This window comes from Pelodiscus sinensis, chromosome 3, assembly GCF_052426305.1.
Source record: "Pelodiscus sinensis isolate ZL-2025 chromosome 3, ASM5242630v1, whole genome shotgun sequence".
Lineage (NCBI taxonomy): Eukaryota > Metazoa > Chordata > Testudines > Trionychidae > Pelodiscus > Pelodiscus sinensis.
In genome coordinates, this window is record NC_143054.1 from 109,851,506 (window position 1) to 109,873,995 (window position 22,490).

Below are 22,490 nucleotides of genomic sequence, written 5' to 3' on the forward strand. Positions count from 1 at the left end.
AAGGCTTCTGTGGGAAGAGAACTGCCATGGTGACACTACACAGGGTGGGAGCAGGATTTTGGAGCAACAGAAATGGGTTTGAATTCAATGGTCTAAAGTGCAAGCTCATGCACTTAGGGGCCAATAAGAAGAGTTTTTTCTATGAGCTGAGGGGAGCTTGTTAGTTGGAAGCAATGGAAGAGGAGAGGAAAACCATGGTTGGTTGATCACAGGATGACATACTGCCAGTGCTATACAGCTGTAGAAAGGAAATGTACTCCTACATTTTTTTAAGTGAGGCATTTCCTTTAGAGCTAGTGTCACTGGTACTGTCAGACCTCAGTTGGAATACCACTGTGCACGATTCTAGTTACTCGTGTTAAGAAAAGCAAGTAGAACTGGTGCAGACAAGCTACTAGGATGATCAAGGGAATGGAAGGCCTGTCTCAAGAAAATGGAAGCATTTGGCTTGTTTAGTAACAAAAAAGGCTAAGAGGAAATATGACTGCTTGCTATATATACATCAGACAGATACACAAGGGGAGTGTGTATGAAAAGGAATTAACCTAACGATATTAACACATGACCAAATCAAAATAAACTTGCCATGCCTGGAAACAAAGTCTCTAACCATCAGAAGAGTTAGTGTTTTCTCCCCCAATGTATTCTTGATTTTTTGTTTGTTTTCGCTCTCCATCCTCTGAAGCATCACAGATGGCTATGGGACAGCGGGGTGAATGAGGGCTTTGAGGTGGCACCAAACATTCTCAGGTATATAACTGCCTGGTTCTTGCTCCCATGCTCAGAGGCTAACTAATTTTATGTGGGACTGGGAAGGAATTGTCCCCAAGGTCAAATGACAGACCCATATCTATGATAGGAAAGGGTGAGCAACTTTTAACTATAGGTATCACTACCTGCATGATATATAACATTTACATATCTGAATCCGCTTTCATCTATGTTTCGTGAAACCTCAGCTGATATTGGCAAAGAAGCCTTGCTGTTAGTATTGGTTGAGCACTCTGGACCTGATTCTCCACCTCTTTGCACCTGCACCTGGCAGAATCGGTCACACCTGCACAAAGTGAATACAAAACATGAGCAGATCTGCATGGCAGTATTTCGTTTCCTTTTTTGTCCAGTCCAAGGCAGTAGAGAACAGCCCACTCCTCTAAAATTGGGAAAGGTGAGTCGGGGATTTAGAATGCATTACTTATAATTCAGGAGAGCAAGACTATAGTGATCTGGAGGACAAGACAAACTTCCAGGCTACGTCTACACTACATGCTTCTTGCGCAAGAAGCCTTTTGCACAAGAGCACGTCCACACTTCAAAGCACATCGGAAAAGCGATGGCTGAATGGCTATCAGAGCACCTGTGCTTTTGCCTCTGGAGTGTCCACACTTGCCTTTTTGTGCAATAGCTATAGTGCAAAAAGGAGTTATGCTTCATAAAAGGTGGTTTTATGCCATTTTACTGTTGATTTACTTGTGCAAAAGCACATTTGAGGTGTGGATGCTCCACAGGTTTTTGCGCAAAAACCTTGCAGTGTAGACTAAGCCCCATTGTTTATATCCAGTGGCTATAGTAAGCTGTCATGGAATAAGATTCTCTCAAGGATGGGTAACTGGTTAAAGGGTAGGAATAGTCAGTTTTCAAAATGGAAAGAGGTAAATAATGTTGTCCACCAGGGACCAGTCCTATTAAAAAATGATCTGGCGAATGGGGCAAACAGTAAGGTGGCAAAATTTGCAGATGGCACAAAACCATTCAAGATAGTTTAAACCCAAACAGACTGTTAAAAGCTACAAAAAGGTCTATAAAATCATGATTGGTGTGGAGAATGTAAATAATGAAGTGTTAGTTACTCCTTGTTTTAAGACAAGAACCAAATTAAATTAATAGGTAGAAGTATTTTTTTCACATAACACAGAGTCAGGAAGAAGGAACCAGGTTCCTACTAGTGGTGGGTAGATAAAGAACAAATGTTATTTAATCATAAAAAAAATTCCAAGGGAACATAAAGACCAAGGAAATATTAGGGAAAAGAACAATTTCTAGATCTACAGATGTTATTGCTTGAATGAGTTTATAGTTGAACAAATTTAGTTATCCTGTACCAACCAGAAAGTTGGCCAGGTGGAAGAAAGTTGACCTGTGGAACTCTCTGCCACAGGATGTTGTGAAGGCCAAGACTTAAAAAAACAAAACAGCTAAGTTCATGGAGGATAGGTCCATCAATAGCTATTACCCAGAATGGTGTCCATAGCCTCTGTTTTGCAGAAGATGGGAATAGGCAAAAGAGGATGAATCACTTTATGATTACCTGTTCTGTTCATGCCTCTGGGGCACCTGGCACTGACCACTGTCAGAAGATAGGCTATTGTCACTAAATGGACCTTTGATCTGACTCTGTATTGCCATGCTTATGTTTGGTTTTTGGTGCCATGCACACTCTATGGATACACGTATAACTCTTCCATAGAGAAGCAATAATATTTGCAGAAGCTCCCCCAGTACATTTGAGTAGCATGCCTCAGCTTAGGGCCTGGGTAGAGACACATGTCCCCCTATTAGGGATCTTCAGTGTCTAGCACTATTATTTGGCCTTAGAGATTACAGTGATGCAAGTCATAACTAGAAAGACAGAAACTGAGGCCACAGGGTGTCCCCTCAGATGGAACACTCATTGAATTAAGTAGACATACCAACTGAGAGGCAATGGCAGACACATCAATAAACCAGTGTGAATTTAAAGGATCTAATTTGAGTGTAAATTACATACTGATGGAGCTAGAAGTAAATTACTTAGTGCATGGCTATACCTGAAAGTTATTCTACAATAATTCATTTTTTTTTAAATTATGTAGATTTAAAACACTATAGCTATTTTGGAGTAACTGGGAGTTCTTAAATTGAATTTAATCATTTTGAAATAGTTTTCTAGTGTAGACATGGCCTTAGAGCTGAATAATAGCACAGAACATGAAGAGCCAGGACTGATGGCTATAAACAAACTTTATGGGACCATAGGAAACTTGGCCATACCCATGATAAATGGACAGCCAGCTAACTAAAATCATACTGGTGCCTGGGGTCGTGGTCTCTCGTACAGGGCTTGCACAGCTAGTCATGTGCAAGAAGCCCATCTCCTCTTGCCGAGATTATTAGAGCTCCGCAGGAGGTGGAGAGCAGCGGCGATGCCAGGTGTAGCCAGAGTGGTCAGAGCTGCAGCTGCGAAAGGCCTCTGGAGTCCAATTATTTTGAATTAGCAGCATCAGTGCATCCATACTACTGCTATTTTTAAATAATGATTTCAAAATTAGCATTATTCCTGATGAAAAGCAGGAGTACAGATTTTGAATTAATCAGCCCATTATTTCAAAATAACAGACTTGGTAGTGTGGATGCTCTGCTTGTAAATTTGACCGTAGGGGGGTTATTTTGAAATAAAGTCCTAGGCTACGTCTACGTTGGCAAGATTTTGCACAAAAGCAGCGCTTTTGCACAAAATCTTACCACTTGTCTACACTGGCCGCGAGTACTTGCGCAAGAACACTGACGTTCTAATGTATAAAATCAGTGCTTCTTGTGCAAATACTCTGACACTCCCACTCAAGGATAAGCCCTCTTGAGCAACTGTTTTTGCACAAGAGGCCAGTGTAGACAGGCAACATCAATTTCTTGCGCAAGAAAGCCTGATGTTTAAAATGGCCACCGGAGCTTTCTTGCACAAGAGCGCATCTACACTGGCATGGATGCTCGTGCGCAAAAGCACATCTTTTGCACAAAGGCACATGCCAGTGTAGACACTTTCTTACTCAAATACTCTAACACAAAAACTCTTGCGTTAAAAGAGTATTTGCGCTCAATCTTGCCAATATAGTCATAGACCAGGGAACATTGCCTTAGTAGAACTATAGCCCTACTAACATTTGGGAATACTTTTACACTGACTGCCTTTATCAGTAACAGTTATTATACATAGCCCATCATTAAACATATAAAATAATAAGTAACTTTATTGTCTGGGGTACATTCCAGAGACTCAACTGATCACACCTGCTATATTCTGGCAGTGGCCAAAAGTATATTATTATCTAGGAATATGTTTTGATTTCACAGAACTTTTATTAAATAATAGAATTATAGTATTTTTACCAAAGCTATTCCCTTTTTAGCCTTAATCCCATTTTTTATATCAGGTGCCTAATGATGGTGGCATATTTGTCCTATTGAGTCTTGAGTTAATTATGCTGAGGACAAACAACAAAGAGCTACTTAACTGTTCAGAAAGCAATGAAAAAAAGTATATAACTAGCACTCTATATTTGGACAGTAGCAAAATATTTTCTAAGTGATAGTGAATCTGATGCTTCTTCGTGAGACGTCAACTGTTGTGAAGAGTTGAGTGTTCTTAAATAAATCTGAGGACTTTGTGATACTTTAAAATAACTTTTATAAGAACACATTTCATAGAACAATTAGTTTCTCTTAAACACTATTTAAATTCCTATTAATGTTGAAGTGAAAAGCAGAAGACTTTCTAAAAACAGGGTAGTAATTTGTTGTGTTTATATGCAGCAAGCACCATCAGCAGCAATAATTAAACTATTAGTACATGAAGTGTTCATAAAATTAGCTTTTTCCAATGAAGTATCTTCCCTTGCAGAATTAGAAGAGTTCTTGGGACGACAGAAGTCTGTGGCCAAAAAGAGACATAACAGAAAGGTAATAAAAAGCTCTTTATTTGTACCGTACACAGTGATTTAAACTTTTAGAAATGTTAAATAATCTGCTGCTTCTATTGTTTGCAACTGGAGCTGGTTGTGCTCAGCACTTCTGAAATTAGGCCATAGGTGTGTTTTATTTTTTAATTCATGTACCAGGTACACGGGCATCAGTTATTTCTTTGGCCTAGCCTACACTTAAAGTTAACATAAGTACAGTGCTCACAGGACTGAAAAATCCACATCCAAGTGGTGTAGCTAGCCCTCTGTGTAGACATAACTGCTGGCAGAAGAAAGCTTAGTTGAACCTAGCTCTTTTCACTTGGAGAGGTGGTCATTTTATAATTGCTGAAAAATCCCTTTCATTGGCAGGAGGTTCTGTGTTTGCTACAGGGTACAAGCAAGGTGCTGTAAGTTATGCCACCATGATTCCATATTTTAGTAACCCTGTGTGGACTGGAATGTTCCTGACCAGAGGTGAAGGGGGGAAAAAAGATGAATCAGTAGCAATAGCATATTAAAATAAGAAATTCAACCATGTCACTATCCAGTTTCAGACAATAACATGGTATTTAAAAATAACTTTTTTGATGGATACACACAAAAAACCCTTCTTTTTCTGTCGCCTTATTATGGCCAAGTTTTCCTCCCAATTGAAGCAGATAGCTCGTCAGAATAGTTTTGAACAGCCAGAAACATCTGTATGCATCACTTATTGGTATGTAAGGAGTTCTTTCCTCCTTTGGGTATGCTTCAGATAGCGACCACAGAACCAGTGAAGATTAAATTACAGAAAAGTCACAGTCTCAGCTGAAGCCTCTAACAAAGACTTAAACAGTCAGCTCTCAAAGTAGGTAATAAATAAGACATAGCATGACATTATTTTGAGATAGTATAGCAATTCATAGGGGCACTCATATTCAAAGATAATACTGTGCAATGAATTCTTAGATTCAGAAGTCAGTCTATCACAGCAAGACTTAACTTAAGGTTCAGATGGTACTATGGCTCATCTAAATCTGCTATTTTAGGCAGGTGTAACTTTCTTAAATAAGCCATTTGTTCACTTATATGAAAGAGTTTTATTTACATCTCATACTTCATGTTTCCCATAGCTTTTATATTGCATCAAAAAGAGTCCTTTAAACAGATCACAAGCCAATAACTTGATCAGACTCAAATAACATTCAATTTAATTCAATTTTTATTTAATGAAATGATGTATAAAAACTTACAAATCTGAGAACTTAACTATACACAAAATAGGATGATACTCAGTTTAAACATATACACAGAGCACAGCTGTGGTTTGTGACTTGCCCTTTCCCCCTCCCCTCCACTGCCTCCACTTATGGTGGGGCACTTACTCTGCCTACGTAAGCCTTCCTATTGACCCAATGACTGATCAGTGGGCTTCTTTACTGCTGTCAGCTTAGTTTTTAGGCTACTGGCAAAAAATCCAGGCATCTATAAAAAATTAAATATAAAAATCAGCAACTTGATTTTAAAATACAAAGATGCAGTGCTATCCTGAGCAATAGCTAATGCTATGGTATTAGCCCTCCCAGCATTTGCATACTTTGCCTTGGAGTCTAAAATAATGGGAATCCCTTAAACAATAGAAGTCACTGGCCAGCACTGCAGCTTTTAAAACAACCATGATCCATAGCCACTTTTCCCTCTGTCCGCTACAGAAGATGACTATATTAAACAAAGGGCCAAATCTTTTTCACCTTAAGTCAAGCAATTAGAACCACTGAAGGCTGAGGCTACCTGTGTGATCAAGGTGATCAAGTCTCCCTTCTCCCCTCATATCAGGAATGACTCAGATCTACTGCTACAGCACATGAGAATGCAGCACTGATAACTGCACAGTGCTCTCTAGTATGCAAATTCTCTATTCTCTAGTTTCCTCCTTGTCTTGGGTGACAGCACTAATTATATTAGTTTCCATTCAAACACGATAATAAAAATGCACACATCCTGGAGCAGTTTAAATTTAATTTTAATATAAGTGTTGTGTTGGCTAGTCTGTCCAATAACTAAAACTCACAGATCCTTTTAGTTGAAATTGAAAGCAGATGACCAATTGTTTAGATAGGGTGTGTGCATTTATTTACCTGTAGATATCAAACACACAAACACACACGCTTTCTATATATACATATAAAAAGATTGCCATCACATTATTATTACTGCTACTTTTTCAAAGTTGATTAAGTAACTAAATTTTCTTGAATGGACAAAATGTCAATGATGATACCTGAAATACATGCCCCAGGGAATACTTGAAGAAAAACTGAAGACTAAAAACAAAGTTTCCTGGGATCATTGCAAAAAGTTGTAAGCCTCTTTTAGTTAATCTTACAGTTTGTACATGTAGCTCTAGAAAGCACGCTGCATCATCTGCTAGTTCTTCTCAAATGGAAGACTTGTTACCAGGGAAAATAATTATAATTAAATATATATATCCTTTGTTTACCAAAACGGTATTATATTTCTCATTACATACTTCATTGCATCTATGTATGCATTTAAATAATCTAAAAATTGTTTAAAATCTATTAAATTTTGAGTTTACTATTGACAAAGTTAGCTGAATTACCTTTACACATGTTCCTTTGTATTAAAATCAATTATGTTGTGGCTTGAGGCAAAGGCCTTTTATTTATTTATTTATTTGTTTGTTCATGGGGGGGGGGGGGGGGCAAGATTTAACTTTTATACCATGCCAGTGTAGTTCTGGTTGTAAGGGGAGTCTTGGCTTGATACAAATGAATGAACTTTAAAAAATTATGATAGATTTCACCTTCAGTCCAACAACACTGCTTCCTGCTCCTTTTTGATGGAGGTTAACACTGAGTTATCAGTCTCTGTAGCTTCTGTGTCACCACTACCTAGCAGAATGGATCGATCTTCTTCTAGAGCAAAGACAGAGTTTTGATTTTGGCACGAATGTTTGACCACTTCATTGGGCGTTGAAAATGTTTTGTCACACAAGTTACATTTGTAGGGCTTGTTGGTCTGTACTAACATGTTGTCCATTTGACTGCCTTCCTCAAAAGTACAGAGTTCCAGAGTCTGTTTGTCCACCATAGTATATGTGTCCATGCTCTGATTTAAGCACACATGTCTGGCTGCCTGGTTGGCCCTGCAGAAGCTTTTGTCACAAGTGCTGCACTTGAAAGGTTTGCCAGTATGTATGTACATGTGCTCCCTCCAGTGGCTTTTCTGAATAAATTTGCGTCCACAAATGGAACATTCATATTTCCGTCTTTTAACTTCTCTTTCTTGATCTGCCTGTTCCAAGTTATCTATGTCTGCAATGTCTGAAGGTGGTGGTGTTTCTGCCTGCTGCTGTCCATCAATTATTGGGGAATCTGAGATCTGTTGCAGTTCACTGTCACTAATCATTCCTGCTTCAGGCACTTCCATGGTGTCTTTTTCAGCTGCATTATTACAAAGAGACAGGGAAATGCTACTTTCTCCCTGTTGGCTTGATGTGAAGGGTACTCCTGTATGGATCTGGAGGTGTTCACGCAAACTGCTACGCAGATTGAATCGACGACCACAGAGATGACAGGCATAGTATTTTGGGAAACTTCCATTCCTTTTCATAATACTTGGCTTTACATGTGCTATTGTGAGTGAGGCAGGCTGTTCATCTGAAGAAGATGCTTCCATGTTGACTTCCTCCTCTGGAGGAGAACTATTACCAGCAGTAGAAACCAGTTCTGGAGAGAGTGAAGACTGCAAAGCGTCAGAAGTGGTCATATTTGTCCGGGTCACTTGTGGCAGATTTGAAGCCAACTGTGAGAGTTGTGAGCCCTCAGATGCTGGTTCTTGGTTCACCCTGGAAGGCTGTGGCCTTGGTTCTCGCCCAAGTTTCTCAGTTGCTGAGGTAACCTTAGTGGGATGTCTTGTCTGGTGATCTGCAATTTGAATGCCATATAAAGAAGAGGCTAATGGAAAAACTTGATCTGGATGAGAAAAGGTACCCTGACTGGCAAGGCTGGCCTCTTGAATCAGTGGATATGCATGCAGAAACTTTATTCCCTGTTCTAATCGAACTGGATCAATGAGCTGAGGAGCCATCTTCCCGGTGTACATCAAATGCAAGAGATAACTGAAGATATCTGGTTGTATGTCAGTTGCTTTCAAACGGACACATTCGCTGAAAGAAAAATAATTGTTTAGTAAACAATAAGAATCTAATCTAGGTCATTCAAGTTTGAATAAAAATAATTGGTATTATATATGCTTGAAATACAAACATAAAATTTTGTATACATTTATTTGCTTTAAAAAATAACCTTCTTGTTTTAACTGAATTTTAGGAAATAGGATGATATGACTGTGAGAAACTAGGGATTTAAAGGGTTAACCAATTACCCAGTAAGCATCATCCTTACTGAGTAATGCTTACTGTGTAAGTGGTTAACTGGTGGTCCAGCCAGGCTGCTCCATCCCGGCCACACCCACCACACTTTGTCACAGGTAGGGTTGCCAGATGGTTTCAACAAAAATACTGGACACACATGACATTACATCACAATCTACACTACATCTTATTTAGAAAATACCGAACATTTATATTTTCTCATTTCTATTTTCTCAATTTGTTTCCTGAACAGAAAGCTCAAATACTGGACTGTTCGGTTCAAACCCGGACACCTGGCAACCCTAGTTCACAGACAGGGGCGCTCTAGTTCAGCTGGGTTGGAGCAGCTCCCCGCCAGCAGCATAGCAGACCCAGATAGAGCAGCCCCCCTAATTGTGGCACAGCAGGCCTGGTCTGAGCACCTCCCACTCGCAGTGCAGTGGGCCCAGCTGGGCTGAAGCTGCTCCAGCCTAGCTGGGCCTGCTGTACTGTGGGTGGGGTGTGCTCGGTACAGGTCCACTGTGCTGTAGGTGTTTTTCCCCCAATGTTTGATATTTAAATCTTGCTAAAGGCTAGATTGAATCCTACCAAAGCCACCTCACTTACAGGCGATTCACTTTAAGTAGAAGATGGCTAAAACAAGAAGTGTAATTTGCACAGTGAAAGCTCTGAAACAATAGGAGCTTTTATTCACTACTGTTTCATCATATCAGAGATCATTACATAGGTTTCACTGAACATCAAAATTAATGAAATTAATAATTTGTTAGGACAAAATTTAGCTCATGAGTTTGGAGGCTAAATGGATCATGTTATAGACAATATTTTCTCTTTCCTTTTCCAGCCTTTTTTCTGTTACACACAGATACATTTAGGCTATAGTTTTAAGAAGCAGTTTTCACATGTATACTGAGCAGTATTACAATTGTTTATAAGATTACCTACTGCTGATTCTTGGTAGAGATTGGGGAGGAGACAGTAGGGGGCATGATAAAGGGACAATGAATTAGAAAGGGTAGGACCTGAGGACAAAGGACCCTGGATGAAGGGCTTTGGAGAAGGGAAGCAAGAGATTAAGTCTGGAGAGAGTGTGAAAAGAATGCAGAGGACTAGAGGGAAAGCGATAGGCATAGACTCTTATTCATGCTAAAATTTAAATGCTCATCGTTATAGCTGTGAGACATTAACCATATAATCCAGGTATAGTCCTGTTTTCTTTTTCAAGTGTAAGTACTTGGACACTGCTACTAGATTTCTGTATAAAATGGCATCAGCAATATGGCATGACCTCACCTATACAGTACCTAAGGTCAACAGTGTTAGGAGTTGCTGTCTGAATAGAAGCTTCCTCTCTCCTTAGTTTGCCACTCATATTTTTCCCCTCCCCAGACTTTGATTGATGGATTAGAGCTATCTGTGCGAGCTCTTTACTTGTATACCAGATTCAACATTTTAGTGCTAGTTCAAAAAACTTTTAAGAGTTAAGGCTGAATTTGTGTCACTGCAGTCGAGCTAACACTCAAAAACAGTACATTTGCTTTTCAAAAATTCTACCCTTAAAAAACCCCACACACTCCAAAATTTACAGTGGCTGCAAATAAGCTGCTAAGGAATGCAAGCTGTACCCCATTGCCATGTAATCCTTTATTGCCCACTGTCACTCCCATGAAATCTTAACTTTTTAATATTTTTCTGATTACATGAAGCAAAGATGAAAAACAAATGTCTAACAAACCTTACAATGCCATTTCTCACACTCTCCTTGTAAATTAGTTACTAGCTCGTGGTTGTCTTTTGAAGATTTGAGGGGATAAAGTTATTTGGATGTATGACAGTGACCAAGAACTATATAGAAGTGGAGACCAGGCTGGGTACCTTAACTATTCACTTATAGATATTTTCACGTGCTTGCTTTTTAAAGATGAATTTTTGTTGAAGTGTATTAGTTTTGGAGATTATCTCGACTCCAATGAAACACAATTCCAACACTTCTTGATGAAGTTCTTTTTTGAAAAAAACACCCCCCCCCCAAAAAAAAAACCTCTCCAACAACAGCAACTAGATCCCAAGCGTTCTCTATAAATATAAAAACACTCACATGAATATTTTTAATGCTTCACAATGCAGCTAGATAATCAACCTTTCTATAGTTACCTGGTCTGATGAACAAACAACATCTTAAAGTAGTTGGAGAAAGAAGCAAGGACAGATTTATGTGCCTTGAAGTAGACATCACCAATAGCAACAGTGCAGTCACACAGGAAACCAAACTCTCTCTGAGCATTCAGCTGCTGTAGCAGTATAAGTCCATGGTTGGCCAGATCCATTTTTTATAATCTGAAAAGCAAATGATCTTTAAGTAAAAGTATTTATTTAACAGCAAATGTACATGAATCCTTTTTTCAATATTGATGCTACTTGTGCTTCTACCACACCTTTCATGAAAGAATATGAAGGTTCTTTATAAACAGTGCCTTATAAGTAGATAAATATCCCCATTTTATAGAGCTCTGACTGATTTGTTCAGGTCACATAACAAGTCAATGGCAAAAATAAGGGTATTAGTGTAAAATATATTGAAGTAAGAGGTAAATATACGAAACACCAGAGAAGGGAAAGGGAGACAAAAGAAAGAACTGAACAAGAGGCAAATAAGTTTATTTTTAAGGAGAGATTGTATTGAAGGTTTGGCTACTAATTTAATGATTTATATAATTCCAGTCTGGACATTTGGTAAATCATATCTCTTTTGGACTTCTGTCACCTCCATCAATACATTAGTGTAGATAAAGAAGATCACTGAGGGTGTGTCTAGACTATAGGGTTTTGTCGACAAAAGTGGACACTACAGCTGAGTTCTACACTATGGCCGAGTTCTGTCAACAGTAAGTCAACAGAATACAGCAGTTTTGTTGACGGCGGTAAACCTCATTCTATGATGAATAACGCCTTTTTTCGACACGGTTATGTCGAAAAAAGGCACTATTGCATCCACACTGTGCTTTTTCAAAAGAGAGCATCTAGACTCTCTGTTGAAAAAGCGTCTTGCTTTGTCGACAGAACTGGCTGTAGTCTAGATGCTCTTTTTCGACAAAGCCTCTGTCGATAAAAGCCTGTAGTCTAGACGTACCCTGACAAACGTGTAGCTGAAGAACTGAAAATCCAAACAGGCTTAGAATATCTACGTACCCAGAGTGAGTGATAATTTGGAGCAGGCAAAAGGAGTCAAGAATGATTATTTTCTCTGTAGGCAAACCTGTGAGCAGAAGCAACCCAGACCTTGAAGCTGTCTGTATTAAAGGCGAAGTGGAAAAGGAGCAAAGTGGTTGAGAGGAGAATGGAAGAAACAGTGCAGTAGAGAAGCAGCTGAGGAGTTACTACTGTTTTCTCAAGAATTGGAGGCAGAATGGAGAGTGCAGCATCCTCTAGGACCCAATGAATTTAACTTTTGGGATAAGGGGGAGCAAGAAAGCCTAAATGGGTTTGTGAGTGTAAGTAAGTATATGGGTATGGCCATATAATAGAAGAAAATGAGTAGGAATAATGTACAGGAGAAAGACTTTGGAAAGAAGTGGGAGATGGAAAACAGAGAAGAAAAGACAGTAAAAAAGGAAGAATGGATATAAATACAGCAGTGGAAGATAAAGAAGGAAAAACAAAAATTCACAAACAATTATAAAAAACATACATGATCTATAATAGAAAAGAAAGAAACAATGAAGTGTGAAAGGGCAACATGTAACAAGACCACACGACATACAGGAATTTATGTTTTCCAAAGTACAACAGAACATTTTAAACAATATTACAACAATGCAAATTGTATTTTCCCTTCAAATCACTTTCTGAGAGAGCAGTATTGTCCATTGGATGGTTCAGGACAACTGTCCTGGCCCTGCACTTTGGAGAGACCTATGGCTCTCAGGGGATTAGTGGGGGGCCTGATGCCATCCACAGAGGTCAGAACCACCCCAGTGGTGGGATATGGAGCAACCAGGCTCCAGCCTGCTCTGTTTTCCCAGATGTATAGTTCAAGGGAGAGAGCTTGAAAAAGTGGTGGAACCACTCCTGCACTCACCATTGGCAGGAAGTGTACCAATACGGCTGGGAGCCCGGGGAGTGGATCAGGCTACGGCCAAGTCAATCTGCTTCCCACCACTGCTGGTAAGTGTGGGGGACTCAATCTCAGCTAATGGGATCATGCACCCCCCCCTACTAGCTCCTCAGACAGTATCACTTGGGGGAGAGGGCCTGAGGGATGGGGTGGGAGCTTAGGGGAAGGGGTGATATGGAGGGCAGAGCAGGGGTGGGAAGAGGCAGGGTCTGGGGTGGATGGGGGAGGGATTCCTGGGTCCTGCACCCCCCTAGGGATGGCCCTGGATGTATTTTACATGAGTTAACAAGTTTAGTCAGAGTACTGGGTATTAGATGTTTTTCAAACCTGCTGAAGGACCAAAGTATTATTATACTTTATGATGGGAATTAGGCACCAGTTGGCTTGAATACACTGAATTGACACAGAACTTCATATGAAATCTCATAAACAAACTAAGTAAATATAGGTCTAGATCAGTGGTCTAGACCTTTTTAAGCATTAGATCACTTTTTGAATTTAAGTGCAATCCAAGATCTACCTCAAACCCAAATACCCTTGCCCCTACCTCCTCCATCCTCCCTCCAGGCAGGGGCAGAGGGCTGGGGTGCAGGCTCTGGTCTTGGATTAAGAGATTTGGAGTGAGAGAGTGGCTCTGAGCTAAGCCTGGGGCAGGCCATTGAGGTGCCGAGGGGGTTCTAGGTGCAGGCTCTGAGAGGGTGTTTGGATACAGGGGTGCTTGGGGCTAGGGCACAGACTTGGGGTGCACAAGAGGATTCATTACTGGGGTAGGGCTTCAGAATGTGGACTCCGACTGAGCACTGCTTACGTCAAGTGGCTCCTGGTTGGAGATGCGGTGGGGCTAAGGCAGGCTCACCCCTGTTCTGGCCCTGCACCACTCCCAAAAACAGCCATCAAACTCCATCCCAAGTCCTGTTGTGCCCCCACCCCCCTGCTCTGTGGAGATAGGATACAGGGTGGGAGGCGGGCACCTTGGCATCAGCACCCCTCTTTTCCCTCCCCTGTCCTGCACAGAAAGCAGGAGGCTCCCAGGGGTGGGGGAGGCAGCTCCAAGGCAAAGGGCAGGAGGTGTGCAGCAATTGGGGTTGGGGGAGAGCTGAAGTGCTGGCGCTTGATAGCCTCTTGGCCAAACCAGTCAGGATCACCTGTCAGAGGCTCCAAGATTTGCCAGTAGATCCCGATCTACTGGTTGGTGACCACTGGTCTAAATGGACGTACTATTAGGTGGGAGTATAAATGATTGGAAAACTCTTCCAGGAGAGTAATCATCAGAGATTCACTGTCAAGCTGGAGGGGCACATCAACCAGAGGGATCTGTTCTACGACTAGTTCCGTTCGATATCTTCATCAATGATTTAGATAATGGCATAGAGATTACACTTATAGGCTATGTCTATACTGGCGCGATCTTGCGCCAGAGCTATACAAATGAGGCTAAGCGTGGAATATCGCCGAGCCTCATTTGCATATCTAATGAGCCGCCATTTTGCGGAAGAGGCTCTTGCGCAAGAAGGAGCTGTCTACACTGCCCCTTCTTGCACAAGAAAAACCCTGTTGCGCAATGCCGTTATTCCTGAAAATAATCAGCGTAACGGCATTGCGCAAGAAGGGGCAGTGTAGACAGCTCCTTCTTGCGCAAGAGCCTCTTCCGCAAAATGGCGGCTCATTAGATATGCAAATGAGGCTTGGCGATATTCCGCGCTTAGCCTCATTTGCATAGCTCTGGTGCAAGAACGCGTCAGTGTAGACATAGCCATAAAGTCTGTGGATACCATCAAGCTGGGAAATGTAGTAAGTGCTTTGAGAGGACAGGATTAAAATTCAAAATGATCTGGAGAAAACAAAGAAATGGTCTATCAGAAAGAGACAGCAAAGGGGGGCAGAAAAGAGATGGGGGTGCCACGTGGAGCCTGGGGCCAGACTTTGAAATGCCGCATGCAGCCCAGGACCAGCTGGGTACTCCCCCGCTGACCCTAGGCTCCATGCGGTGCTGCTGCTTTAAAATGCCACAGGGAGCATGGAGCCAGAGAGCTGGCCCCGTGCTCCCCTCGGCACTTTTGTCTTTGAAGTGTAACAATAGCCCTGGGGAACTCTGCAAATTTGCAGATATCTGCTTAATAGCCACACCTGCAGATGCGGATGCAGATATTCATGGATCATTTTTGTAGATACAGATGTGGATCCCAATTTTGTATCCACACAGGGCTCTTAGAAATGGCTGCCTAAAGAGGAATATTGTGGAAAGTGATGGGGTCTGTAGTGGATCACAAGCTAAATATGAGTCAACAGTTTTGTAACAATTGTTACAAAAAAGAAACATCATCATTTTGGGAAGTATTGGCAGCAGTATTGTGAGAAAGACACAAGAACTAATTCTTCCAATTTACTCATACCTCAACTGAAATACAGTGTCCAATTCTGGACAACACATTTTGGGAAAGACATGGATGAATTGTAGAGAATCCAGAGAAGAATAACAAAAATGATTAAAGGTCTAGAAAACATAACATATGAGGAAGGACTGGAAGAATTGGGCTTGTTTAGTCTGGAGAAAAGAGGACTAAGAGGAGGATAACAGTTTTTAAGTAAAAGTTTTCAAGAAAAGGTTGTTACAAGGAAGAATGAGAAACATTGTTTTTTTTAACCTAATAGGACAAAAAAACAATGGTTTTAAACTACAAGAAGGGAGGTTAAGGTTGGATTAGGAAAAACTTTTTAACTGTCATGGTAGTTAAGCACTGGAACAAACAGCTGAGGGAGGTTGTGGACTATTCATCATTAGAAGTTTTTAAGAGCAGGGTAAACAAATACCTGTCAGGGATAGTATATTACTTAGTCCTTCCATGACTGTAGGGGACTGGACTAGAAAATTCTTGAGGTCTCTCCCAGTCTTATAAATCTATATATAATGTGAGTCAGGAGTGGGGAAGAATGCAGTGTACAAAGGAGTATTTCATTACAAACACTGTTGCTTATAGGAAAAGAATTAGCTTTCCAACATGGACGGTGGGTATAATAGCCTCAGGGAAGCTCCACCACAGCTGCTGGTACCCTCCACCCCACCACTGCAAAGTTTGTCGGTGAAGATTTTATTATGCCCTGTGCAGCTGAGGAGACACATACTACCTCCTGAGCTGCTGTGATATCAAAAGTGTATTCTAAGAAACAAAAGCTTTTCCCTTGGACAGGTTAAGTTCAGAGAGGGCAGGCACAGCAGGGGTTTGGCCAGCCTGGGGCTCCCTGGCGATGGATAGCTGAGGTGGGGAATGCTCAGAGCTTTGGCCAACCTGGGTCTTCTGTGGTTGAGAGGGGGCCTTGGGGCTCCAGCTGGGGGGCGGGGAGAGGTGGAGAAAGAACCTAGCCTCCCCAAAGGGAGGCACCACCCACTACTAATGCTTCCCGATCCCAACTATCATAAAGGCCATAAAGCACACAGGCTGGCATTTATATTTGAGGCTCTGCAAATATAATTCTCAGAAGAAAATATTTGATTTAAAATAAAGCATTCACAGTTCAGATTCTAGTCCTGTAATATGCTCCACTCATGTAGACTCTGTGACAACTAGAGATGTAATGCTGTAGTCGATTAACCAATAATCAAAAGCTATCGACTACATTTACTCCTGACACCAGTAAATTTTTTAGCAGGCTGGCCAGCAGCCCGGCTCAGTCCTGGCTCACACCAAGTTCGGGGCATATCCCTGCTGCAGCTCTGCATTTAAAGTGTATTAGGAGCCAAGCAGGTAGACAACCTAGGTCAGTTCTGGCTCGCACCCTCTGATCTAGAGCTCACCCTCTGCCTGGGGACAGAGGCTGCTACCACCCCGCGCTGCTGCCTCTATATCAGAGGGAGCAGCACAGGGCAACAGGCAGCCTGTCTGCGAGGGAAGCTGGGTTTTAAACTGGCTTCCCTCGCGGACCAGCTTCCCACCTGGCACTCCATGCCTCTGATACTAAGGCAGCAGCGTGGAGTGGCAGGGGGCTCCTTGGGAGTGGGGTCAGAGTGCATTGGCTACCAGCCCCTGCCCCGGGGACTATAGAATAGTTGAGTAACCACTAAGAATTCATGAGGTTACTCAACTATTCAATTAACCAATATTTAATGTCCCTAGTCACAACATGGAATACTTTGCAAGATCAAGCCTTCATTTTTATGCAGTATTTTTTGTGAACATCTCAGGATTTACAAACTATCAGGATGGGTTCAGTTTGTATTTGGACAGAAGACATCTAGGTGACAAGGTGGTGGTAATGATTCAGATGGTAGCATCTGTTAAGCACTCTTTATTTACCTTCTTCTACCTATGTTTGTTCTGGATACAGTATCATATCCTTTTCTAAACTGTAGAGTCAATGTGACTACTGAACAGAAGTTAATAGTCCATTCCAGAGATGGCTTCATTGATATATAGGACAACAGTAAGTATGGGCACTGATCACAATTGTGGGTATTCAAAAATTATAGTGCTTTAGAATCAAAGGGTACATCTACACTGGTACCTACCTGAAATAGGTACTCTGAGTCTTAACAAGCTGCGTGTTATTTCAAATATTTTTCAAAATAAAAGAGACACTATTTCAGCATCACTGTAACCCTTGTTCTTGAAATAGGGTAAAAAACAACAAATGGTATGGTAGCACTTTATAGACTAACCAAACATGCAGATGAGCTCATAGCACCATCTATGAGTCTATAGATGGTTAGTCTATAAAGTGCTACCAGACCATTTTTTTTTCTGTAACAGAGTAACTCGACTACCCCGTGAAGCCCTTGAAATAGGGTGTTATTTCAAAATAGACTAGAAATAAGATATACAATTTGTATCTTATTTCAAATTTAGGGTGCTGTGAAGACACACCCAAAGGCACTAACAACCAATTCATTTTCATGCTCAACCAAGTGAAAGACAAAATAGGGATGGAACCACTTCTCTTTTTGTTTAGAATAAATTGTTTTCAGCTTGAGAAATGTCATGACTTTAATATTTCAACCTAGTGATCATATATAATGAAGATTGATAAATCATCCTATTATACAATGTTGTGTTTAAAACAAATTTACCACATCTCTGTGCTTAGTATTAAGGAGATCTTATTACTAAGTTGCTAGCTACTATGATCTGCTGGTGATCACTGCCAGGAGTCGGGTTTTTTTAAGTCATGAAAACTGTGCAGCACCTCAAACTGTAACTCACACTGCTCTTTGCAAACATTTAGAGGTCTGTTAGGGTATGTCTACACTATAGAGAAGATGGACGTTGCCACTGTCAATCTTCCAGGGTTTAAATTAATGGGTCCACTGAAGACATGATAAGTCAAATTGACAGGGGCACTTCAGTGGATGCGGGTAGTCCTACTTCAATCCAGGAGGAAGGGAAGTCCAAGCGAGAGTGTTCTCCCTAGAACTTCCTGCAGCGTGGAAAACACCAAAAGTCAAGTTCAGGTACTTTAACATCAGCTACACAATTAATGTAGCTGATGTTGCAGATCTTAATTCAACTGTGTCCCGTAGTGTAGACAGACCCTTACAGAGAACAAAAGTATAAAAGTGAAAAAATGCGGTGAATTCCATTATAAAAAGTAAGTCATGACACACAACCTTAAAGAAACGTAACAGGGAGAACTGCTGGCGGCTCTGGGGCCGGGGAGGAGGTGGGAAATGTCTGGCCACTGGCGGGGCTGAGAGACTGTCAGAAGGCGCCAGCGGCTCGTTTGCTATTGTGCCGGGCCGGGCTGCAGGCGAACGAGGCCCAGGCCGGCGGCGCGCAGCTCCTACGCCGCAGCGCCCAGGCAGACGCGGCCTCTGGCGCCAGGTTTGCGCTGCGCCGCCAGCCGCTGCCGGAGCGGGGGCAGCGGGGCTCCGCCTGGCGCCCGTCCAGGGGCGGGGCCGGCAGCGCCAGTCTGGGCAGGGCAGCTCCCCGCACCCGACTCCCCCCCCACCCCGGCCCGCTCAGCCTTCAGCCCCTCCCCCAAGGAGCAAATGGCGCGCGAGCTGGGAGCGGCCTGCGCCCGTAGCAGGAACCCTCAGTATGGCCGGACCCAGCTGCTCGGCGCGCTCCCCTCCCCCACGCCCGCAGGCAGCGGCTCTGGCGCGCGGCGGCGGGGTGGAGTTTCGCGACTGCTGCTGCTGCTCCCCCTCCCCCTCGAGCCACGCTCGGCCTGTAGCAACGGGGACTGAGGACGCCTTCTCATTGGCCGCCGAGGCGGAAGGTTGGGTGGCCGCGCGCCGCTTCTTACTGGCTGGGCCCCGCCCCCTAGCGCACGCGACGCGCCATCCAGGCGCGCACGGACGGGACGGAGCCGGCGCAAACAAGACGCAGCGCGAGCGGAGCCGCCAGGGCGCGCGAGACGGGATCCACCGCAGCCGCCAGGGCCGCCCAGCCTGCTGAGGAGAAGCAGACGGAGCCGCCCCCTCCCGCTCCGCGCGCGGCTGCCTCAGCTCTCGCCCCTCCCCCCACGCCGGATGCCGCCGCAGGGGGCCGCTCCGCTTCGGGCGCGAGGGGCGGGGAAGAGAAGCGCGAGGGCGGGTGGGCCCCAACCGACCGAACCGAGCCCCGCGCGCGGGCCAAAGGGGCTCGGGCGGCGCGCGAGACAGGAGACCGGTTCTCCTCGTCGCCTCGCGCGGCCCCTTCTCCTCCCTCCCCCCCGCGCTGCCCGGATGGAGCCGCCCGGCCCTGTCGGGAGGCCAGGGAGCTCCGGAGGCACCTGGCGCTGTCGCCCCCTGCCCCTGTCCAGCCCGGCTCCCGCTCTGGCGGCCGCGGCCGGGCCGGGCGCGCTCCCCTCACACACAATAGCGGCCTCGGGCCCGGCCGCTTCCGCTGGGACCCGCGTTCTCCCGGCTGGGCCGGGGCGGCGGGGATCGGGCACGTGGGAACGGCTCCCCTGCGGCGCCGGGCGCTGGGTGCTCACCTGGGGGCTCGGGCCGCAGTGGCGCCTGGTCCCGCTCGGGCCGCCGCCGTCTCCGCGCCCAGCAGCAGCAGCAACAACGGAGTCAGCGCGGCGGCGGCGGCGGCTTTTCCTGTCCGGTTACGTTAGGGTCACATGACCGAGAGCGGAGCACAGAGGCTGCAGCGAGGAGCCCCCGCCGGGGGGGAGGGGAGGCGGCGAGCGCTGGTGGCGGCAGCAGCAGGAGCCACCCCGCCCCTCCCCTCCCCCTCTCGCGGCGCCCAGCCCAGGCCGCACCGGGCCGAGGCTCCCCGTTCAGCTCGTGCCCCGCGCCGCCAGCCACCGCTCCCCCCTCCCCGGCCGAATGGGGCCCGGGAGCCAGCCCCGCCGCGCGTTACTGGCGGGGAGCAGCCTCTTTAAAAAGTCGGGGGGAGGAGGTGAAGCCCGAGTGCCTCTCCCCCCAGTTCTAACCACATCCTCCTGCTGAGGGCGCAGCCTGCTCCTGGGGAGGGGGACCCAAGGCCTGGTTCAAGTCAGGACCTGTTCAAAGGCAACCGACCAAAGTGGGCCGGTTGAACTTGGGGTGGAGGAGTGCATGGCCGCCTGTGTGGAGTGTGCACCGACTGTGTACTCCAAAACTCCCTAAACCTGCTTACTTTGGACAGTCCTAGTTTACTTTTTGCAGGGCACCTTGCACTTCCATGGGAGTGCTCCTCTGCCAGGGTGGGGTCTTCAAAATGATACTGGAAACTGGGGGGAGACCCTAAACTGAGTTTAAAATACTGTTTAATGTCTACTCATATTTTGTCTAACTTATTAAAATTACCCATTGTCAGCATTGGGCAAAACTTATCCAGTGCTTGACATGGTTTAACGGTAAGTGTAGCCAAGGACTGTCAGCATCATTTCTGAATCCACAGTAAAGTCTTAGTTTGCTTCTGGTCATCAGCAGCAGGCACTCTTTGTGAATCTAGATGGTTTTATTTATTGGCAGTGGTTGTGGCCCTGCTTAGGTTGCCCTGATTAATATGGGGGGGGGGGGGCGAATAAAGATTGGTCAAAGCAGAAAGTACAGAATATTTATTTAAAGGCTAGATTTAGGGGTATGCCCTACAACAGCAGTTGAATGATTGTGGCTGGCCTGTGTCAGCTGATTTTGACTTGTAAAATTGCATAGTAGACATTCAGGCTTGGGCTAGAGTCCAACCTTTCTGACCCTGGGAAAGGAACCAAAAGTTGGGACTCTTGCTTAATTCTACACTGCTATAGCCCTTCAGTCTGAGCCCTGCAAACCAAAGTTAGCTAACACAGACCAGGCTTGTGCATGTAGCTGCTTATGTAGGGACATACCTTAAGAAGGTTAATTTAGATGAGACTGACTATTTTTTATAGGACTGTCAAATACATGAACTCTGCAGTCTAACATTAAATTAAAACATTGCTCAAGTATGAATGCAGTTGGAATGTCTTAGTTCATACTTTCTGCTTGTGTAGTTTTGAAATACTTCTAGCTTTAAGTTTGGAAACAAATTTATAAAAAGTTTGCAGCTTTTACACAGTTGTGACTTTGCCCATTTTTTAGGACGGGTGAGGAGGGAGAGGCAGTACTGGAGCAAGACTTCATCTTACTAAGTTTTAATATATTGTGCAGAACACTTGTGTATTATAAAGTAGCATAAATAAATTTGAACAAAATACATTGATGTTTAATGTGATCCTTGGTCTTTGAATTTTGTTTACTTATGTACAACTATCAGTACTTTTGCAATTGAAAAGGACGGGGTCAATTGAGAAATGGAAGGTACCTCCCTTCTCAGAGATCTACATGTATTTTTTTTTTTATGTCTATAGTCATCAGGTCCAGACCTGAACTTAACACTTGTGTACATATGCAGGTCATTGATAGAGACCGGTCATGAAATAGGTTTTGTCTACTGAAAATTTCAGATTTTTAGCTGGAAAATGGAAAGCTTTAAGGCAGAAAGCAAACACTTTACAAAATTCAATTAGCTGAAAAACCTAACTTTTCATCAAAACAATTTGGTGAATTTTTTTTTGACTAGCACTAGTTAAAAAGCTTTACCTGCTAGGTGGCTTGTTCTTCTGATTTTTAAATGACAGCCACAGTTTTTCCCTTTGACAGAAGGCTGTACAGTAGTACCATGTCAACTCTAACCCATGTTATGAAGTAAAGAGAATTTTCTCATGGCTGTTAAATGACATGGTGGGTGAATTTGTGTCAGCCCAGTTCGTAGGGGACAGGTGTTCAAAAGAGCTTAGCCATGTATTGCACAAATAATAGAAATTAACACACTTGTAGAGCCAGTCATGAATCTGTCAAGATGTCTCTAAGTTTGTGTGAAGTCTCATTGAAGTCAGTGGGGCTCTGCATGTAAGC

At 43.7% G+C, this 22,490-nt stretch overlaps 1 protein-coding gene across 1 annotated transcript; it reads right to left on the reverse strand.

Annotated features, from left to right (window-relative positions):
- Nucleotides 1-7,406: 7,406 nt before the first annotated feature.
- ZBTB2 (zinc finger and BTB domain containing 2) lies at nucleotides 7,407-20,508 on the reverse strand. Its single transcript, XM_075924440.2, has 3 exons — nucleotides 20,117-20,508; nucleotides 11,248-11,430; nucleotides 7,407-8,886 (listed from the first exon to the last, which is right to left on the reverse strand). Exons 2-3 carry the CDS (start codon nucleotides 11,418-11,420, stop codon nucleotides 7,524-7,526), a joined length of 1,536 nt encoding a protein of 511 aa, XP_075780555.1. The 5' UTR covers nucleotides 11,421-11,430; nucleotides 20,117-20,508; the 3' UTR covers nucleotides 7,407-7,523.
- Nucleotides 20,509-22,490: the final 1,982 nt, after the last annotated feature.

What these genes read in the sequence shown, in the direction of transcription:
- ZBTB2 (XM_075924440.2), bottom strand. Translation starts at nt 11,420, where the DNA reads ATGGATCTGGCCAACCATGGACTTATACTGCTACAGCAGCTGAATGCT. An exon ending in TTGTTTGTTCATCAGACCAG is followed by an intron (nt 8,887 to 11,247) that starts GTAACTATAGAA and finishes TTTTTCTTTCAG; the next exon opens with CGAATGTGTCCGTTTGAAAG.